At 40.6% G+C, this 7,515-nt stretch overlaps 1 protein-coding gene across 1 annotated transcript; it reads right to left on the reverse strand.

The window, feature by feature from the left end:
* Positions 1 to 5,724: 5,724 nt before the first annotated feature.
* olig3 (oligodendrocyte transcription factor 3) lies at positions 5,725 to 6,492 on the reverse strand (the record flags this gene model as incomplete). Its single annotated transcript, XM_079473211.1, has 1 exon — positions 5,725 to 6,492. The coding sequence occupies one exon, from the start codon at positions 6,490 to 6,492 to the stop codon at positions 5,725 to 5,727; it is 768 nt and encodes a 255-aa protein (XP_079329337.1).
* Between the last annotated feature and the right edge of the window lie 1,023 nt (positions 6,493 to 7,515).

Raw genomic sequence — 7,515 nt, forward strand, 5'->3', positions numbered from 1 at the left:
CGCTGCCGGTAGCAACCTGTGTTCAATACGTAAGATTTAAGCTCTGTAAACATGACATCATATTGTTTTAATTTGCAGTCATATTTGTCATTCTTAGCTGTTTCAGTCAATTACTTTTCACTTTTGTAAAGAAAGAACTGAAGAAGTTCACATTTAAAGGCCAACACTCCTTTCGTCTGTTTATAACATATTGTTAAACATTGTCCCCCACAGTGAAGGGCACTGCCGTAGTGTCTAATGCCAAGACATGAGCTGGCACAAACATTAAGGTTTATAGACTCATCTTACATCTCACTTATCTTCTCTCAAACCTTATTGCAAGCTCCATTACACAACATTAAAGGTGCAACAACATATCAATTTCTTCTGGGATAAATGTGCAAACTTTCATTTTATTGTCAATTTAATTTAAAGCACTGAACTACAAGGTTACCACCTCATCATTGGTCAGAGACTAAGGTTGTCCCACCCCAAGCTCATTTGCTCACTTCACCATTTTTGACAAGTTGGACTGCTTAAACAAACACCCTGGACAGGTGGAAAGGTGGTACATCGATGCTATATAATAATGTCACACCTGGATTAACTCAGGGACCAAGAATTGAGAACAGCACGTTTCTTCTTAAAAAAAGCACCCTGACACACTGTATCGCCACATCATAATGAGCGTGTTCACCCTGTGTAACATTTGCCCTGGCAGCTTTCGAGCATGTGTCGGACTACAATTTAAATAAATACACATCCTTCGATCACACCTGCTCCCTAAAACCTCCCTCTTTCCGACCAGAAGGCCGGGTGGCAGGAGGACCCGCTCGCTGGCGGTTGACAATCAAGGACATTTCGTTTTCAGCAATATCACGGCAGTAACATTCTCCCTGGGAGTCCCTTATCCATAGGCTACTGGCAGACAGACAAACACTCAGTGACAGCCATTTATGGCCAACTAGTGAACGCCATCTGTCAGACACAGTAGGAGGACATTACGGAGCACAGAACCGAGAGCCTGGCTCTTTTATGTTGTCGTATTTAGAGTAAAAAGGGACGCCAAATGCTGACTTGGATGTTGTAGATTGACTAACACAAAAAGAATCTGCTTCTCTGTCATTTCGCTCCAGGGCTTTGCTTTCCTGTAAATTTGTTGTAGGCAGTGAAGTCTATCCAGGATGAATGTCGATAAATTATCAGTTTAAATGAGGACGTTGCGGTCGTATCGTAAGAACGAAGATCGCGTTTCTGTAAATGCAGACAGACTGCCGTCCTAGTGGAAGTGACGAGGTTCTTAAAAAGTTTCTTCGCAACACATAAAGATCTCGAAACTAGTAAATCTGCTTCAGGCCCAAGCAAACGACCGAGGGATTTCAGTGGCGCGCTTAAATCATACCAGCGCATGGCGGCACAAACAAAAGAAAATGTGGACATTACCGCTTTAACTGCACAATTAACATGCAAATGAGTGGCGACACTAATGGCTGTTGCAAAACGCTCTTATGATGGAAATATGCTTTCTGTTTTGGCTGTACGGGATAAACATTTGTCTATGAAATCAGCTGATGACAGGCCTTAGGCGTTCCCCAGGGGCAATGCGAAATGGCTCCTGCACCTGCCACCTAATTCAGCCCAGGACATGCAGTCGAGTAACTGGCAGGCATAATGAACTGCATTCATCCTGTCAGCAGAGTCAATAACTTATCCCCGCAACCCCTTTTGTTCTAGCTGAAGCTTGCGGGTTCCTCCGATGTGCCCAATGCCCTTATTCAACTGAAATTTATTTTCAATTGCAGCCCCTGGTGTTGCCCGGCACAAGCCTGGCTTTGACGGCACTCTCTTTAGCCCTGGGCCTGGATCATTGTTAGTGTCCACATCCATTGTTGGAGACCTTCGAGCGGTCGGATGGTAATAAGGCCGCTCTCCAAAGTGTAAAATCTCAAGTGTTTCCAACAACAGGTGTGTCCGCTGATGAGGACTACCCATTTGTCATGTTTCAAAAGAAAGGACTCCACTTAGCGCGGCTGTCTTTTTCGACAGCGGCCCCGGGAAATTGCCCGGGAGCCTGGGAGTCTCCTCCAACCCAGCTTGACCCCTCCGAGTTTACGGCTAGCAATCTGCTGCCTTCCGTGTTGCTTGGGTGAACTACGCTTGTTATGCATTAACTTTGCTACAGGCTTTCCTGTAGCTCAGTGGTTAGAGCATGGCGCTAACAACGGCAAGGTCATGGGTTCGATCCCATGGGATTGCACATTCTCAGATACACTGTCTAGTGTAATGCAATGGAAGTTGCTTAGGATAAAATTGTCTGCTATGCATTGTGTGAAATCAAAACAAGGCCACTGGTTAAACTGACAAATGCATCAAAGCATTTTTCTACACGTTGAGTCATTTAACATCATACACACACTGACTTTTTAAGTCTAACCACCGCTGTAAATCTGGTTAACCCCATCTTTGTTCATTTAGACACATGGAAAAGTTTTTAAAGGAACTGTAAAATTGTTATCATAACAATCAGAATGGCTAATGAAGCACCAGCAGGAAAGGAGTTTATTAACCACCAAACTGTAATTAAAGGAAACAAAGGGAGACGCATGGAGCGAAAAATACCATGAGGCGTCTCATTTACTTTCAAGCGGGTGTGTGAGAATTGCCTTGCGTGGCGCTCTCAGATGCTTTTTTGGAAGACATAACACATAAACACAGACTTTGACAAATGACAGATTTTGACTCTGAAAGCGAATGATAGTACACCACATGCTGCTTCCAATTTTGTCGGCCTGCAGCTTGGGCACTTCTTGTAATACAAAACAATCCAGAAACAAGAATAGATTGTTTATAATAAGATACATAACACTAAACATCGGCAAGCACTTTGCTGCAGATAAGAATGGTACCTCAAATCATATTGAGGTGTGTTTTTACTTTTTCAAGCAATCGCACTTAAACATTTTACCTGCGACCGTAGAACAGCATATCCCATTGATGTACACTGAGGAAGCGACCGACTATTGTGTCTGTGACCATTAAGATTAGCCAAGCAATACCCTAGCAACTGCTTAGCAACAGGCTATAAAACCACTGAGAATAAAACCGCATAGCACTGCTCCAGTAACCACCAACTTCATCATAATAGTTACTGTGGCAAAGACAAACAACAATCTTTAATTTTATTTTTTAGAGAAAATGTGAGAAAGTTTAAAAAATCTCATTCTTAATTCAACTTGCTTAATTTGTTGATTTTTTTTTCTTTTTGTTCATTACTTTTTCCCACACTAATGATAACAATGGTGATTTGTAACTGGTCTTCCCTTGTATTTATTTTCATTCTGTAAACTACAAAGTCAGTGCCATATGTTGACACAAGTCAGGAAACCTGTTAGTGTCATGGCAGAAAACACAAGTGTGCAACTTTGATACCTAAAACGTTAACGCTGGTCTCTTTTTGGATGTCTTGCACCACTGCTGCTCCATCTGGAAATGCTAATTTAATTTATTACAACAAACCTTTAAAGAAAGACCAAGAGGGCTACAGTCTTTTACTTTCACAACTTGGTGGAAAAATACAAATTCACTCATTCTGGAAATCAATAGATAAAAACTGCTTTACACAGTCCGATGAATTCAATTACACTTTGCTGCTTTCCTCCCATCTGGCTGGATTCCTGGCAAGTGTTCATACACTGTTTGTAGTCTCTGAAAACAAAGTGTAAAACTAGCTCACCATTCACGCTCAGCCTCTTCTGGTTACTTGTCTAAAAAGAGACTTGAGCCCCTCTACGAGTTTGTTACAAAGAGCTTTTAAATCCTTCGCCTCATTTACATCTCTCAAGAATAGAGCCCTGAATATATAATCTTCTGCATTTAGGGTCCTGTAATCTCTCTGATGTTTTCTTCTCCCATTCCCATATGAACAATTAACTTGTAATCTTCACAAACATACATTCAGCTGCTCCCTATCTGATCTGCACAGAGACTGTGAAAGCACTGCCTTTGTGTTTCAAACGTGTTCAATGTTATTATTTTGATCTCAGATTCTTAATAAGAAATTAAACATATTTTTCTAAAAACTATTTTTCATAATAATAAGGCAAAAACATTTTTGAAAATGTGTAATATGAAATTCATAAAACAGGTTAACACAGGAAAGCTTGTTATAAAAACATTACAATTATTTTTAGTGCGTAAGAATAATTATTGAACATGCTATTTTAGTAAAATATTTTTGTTGTTGCATTTCACTTGTCTTGCCATTTAAATGTGATTTAGCCAATTAATAATACAACAAACAATAATTTCCCCATTCATTTATTTCCATAAAATTTATTTTGTTGCCCCCTTGAAAGTAATTTGGCAATAGTATGAAAAATGTTGTTTGCCATTTTTATTTCATTTCTAAACATCAAGAATGTTTATATTAAATAGAACGATTTAGGATTTTAGGCCGAGTTTGCGGACAATGCACAATATCAAGAAATTAAATATGTGAGGACATTTTATGCTATTTTTTAATAAATTCATTGAATTATTTTACTGCCCATTAGAAAAAACTTATTTGTTGTGTAAATCATTTGGTTGTTTATGAATCAATCATTTAAAAAAACTTTTACCTAAACTGTCAACATATTGGTTCTGTCATTGACAACTGTCATTATTTGATTAAATCTTTTACATTTTTTCATGTAAATATTCTTGCCGGAGAAGACTGATCATTGTTTTTTTATCAAAACTATATTAACAGCATAAGGCTTAACAGATCACAAGACATAAACATATAGTTCAAAGGGGGCCAAAGAAATCAGATACATCAACAGACACAGATGTTCTTTTTTTACAGTTTTATTGAAATTTCATCCAGCAACACTGGGCAATAATAAATATCTCATTTGTCAACAAGAATGTACAAAAATAAGACCACGGCAATCTCTCTGGAATAACAAAATGTTCCCAGAAAAGAAACAAACAAACAAACATGCTTATATGTAGTCTGAACAAGATGCCATGCTCAGGGATTTCAAATAAACTTACGACACAGAAGAAACACGATTGAGTGAGTTCAGCTATTATTTAAAGCGATGAATTAAATGAATCAAATGAGAGATAGTTACAACACTATTGCGAACTAAATCCATAGTCGTACGGTTTTCACAATCCTTGTTACAAGGAACACATGTGGGATTTTCATACCCTTTTCAAAAAGATACCTGCATGCAACTCTCCCAAATCACATGATCAACAAGTAGTCAAGCCTTGCTGATCCTTACGAAAAAATACCGTGGCGCTCACAATGTCCAACACTAAGTCACTAAAGTCATGTTTACTTTAGCTACAGTAACATAGACATTTCACAGAAAGAGATATGAATAAAACCATAACCCTGGTGACTGCAATATTTGGGTAGAAACATACGGCAGCCATGGCAAGTTTTGTAAGAGAAGTGCTCGCGTTTCCAGGGCAACTTCAAACACATATTTTCACCTCATATAGAACAATATACAGTGTATGTGCACAGAGCCTCGTTGGACCCCTACATTATTTGCAGTGCGTTACGCAGCACAAACTCCATAACTATAAAGTAGTTACCTTACAATGCATTTGACGAGATCCTTGTTACAAGGACGAAGTTCTGAATTCGTAAGGGGTAAAGCAGACAGACAGACAAACACATCATGCTAAGCTGAGTCCAGTCCGTTCGCAATTTACAGTACACCGACACGACCCCGTGTCACATCGCGATCACTTCATCATGTCCTTGTTTTCTGTGGAAAGCCTCGTCAGTCCTGTCGAAGTGATGGGAATGTGGGGAGGTGGAGGCACCTGGCAAATAGTGCACGGGCAAGGCAAGCCTGCCCAGTGCTGAAAACCGCCCCCGAGCTGTAGTGGAGGGGCAGGGGTGCTTTTCATCAAAGAGTGCGGCCCCCTGATGGAGGTAAGTCCAGGTAAAGTTGTGGGAAGCGTAGAGGAGGTGGACGAGGACAGCGCGCTCCCAAGTAGAGGATGCACCTGGTGCGCCGCGCTCGCCGGATGCGCACCAGTGTGGCTCACCGTCCCACAGTGAAACGCCGAATGATGACCCCCGTAAATCTCTCCCACCAACCTCTTCATCTCGTCCAGGGAGCTTGTCAACATCAGGATGTAGTTTCTGGCCAGCAGAAGGGTGGCGATTTTGGAGAGCTTTCTCACCGACGGGCCGTGAGCGTACGGCATGACCTCCCGTAGCCCGTCCATCGCCAGGTTCAAGTCGTGCATCCTCTTGCGCTCTCTGCCGTTGATTTTTAAGCGCAGCTGCTGGATCTCCGTCTCCGTGACCTGCTTCTTGAGTTTGTACTTGCTGCCGGATGGCATTTTGGAGAGGTGCTCGCTCGTCATCTTCTGCAGGAGCTCGCTTTGCGTGGAGGACACTGAATTCAGGCGTCCGTCTTGTGGCTGGTGGAGATGATCGCGTAGGTACATCACATCCATATCTGGAGATGAAGCTCTGCTGGAGCTGGAGTCCGAATTCATTTTATGGCAGGGCTTGGGTATAGGAGGTTTTCTCTTTCCCTTGGATCGTTTTTATTTGGAAGTCACTCCTGCTTGATCACCTGATTTATCCCACTGGAGACTCTTTCTTTTTTTCTTGCAGTAGGTTTGATATAGACCTAGGCCTGTTGCCTGGTTTAATTTCGTTCTGAGTCGCACCTCCTGCTCTGTGGCGACGCATCACAGCGCTCCGTATTTATAGTGCGCCTAGAGAGGGGCCAAACAAAAGGAGCCCCTCTTTTCATAACGGTCTTGTTAGGATGACGTCCCCATTATCTGGAGCGGTGTGCTTTGACTATCCCATTGACCAAAGGAGTATCTATTCATATTCATTGTAATGACACCATGGGGATGACACTTCAGCCCAGGAGCTATAGCCACTGAAACTTTGGAAAAACTTCTGCGCTCTTAAGAAACGATGCCGGGTCAGTTTGATCCTCACAGCACACCTTGCACTTTTAATCGAATTTCACGGATTATGCATGCAGATATGATCTACTAAAATGTATTACACCCGTGTATGTCAACATGTTTAATTTACCTGCATTTAATTTATAATGTTTAATACACGAAAAAAAGAAAATTACATCAACTCACGGTCAGGATGATCACGTGGTACATTATATGCACGAAATTACATGCAAATTGAAATAAAAAATAGTAATATAATTCAAGTGACATAAAGGTGACCAGTCCAGCACATTTTGAGCCAATTGAAGGCTCACAGACAACACTTTTAGTTTTGCTGAGAGAATCCTACAAATTAATAGTGTTACATGATATTTTCATGACAAACTCGTTTCTGTCTTTCTGTTACTTTCATTCCAGAGAATTTATTGCTTCCCTTTATTTAAGTAGCCTATTTATATTATATTTAATATATATTACATTTTACATCAAATATTCTGATCATTTTATCAGTGCCTTTAAGGATCTTGCATTGCATTGGTGTGTCTCAAACTAATATAAAACTACTAAAAATATTTTACACAAATTAAAAAATAA

Source organism: Barbatula barbatula (genome assembly GCF_947034865.1).
Source record: "Barbatula barbatula genome assembly, chromosome: 14".
NCBI lineage: Eukaryota > Metazoa > Chordata > Actinopteri > Cypriniformes > Nemacheilidae > Barbatula > Barbatula barbatula.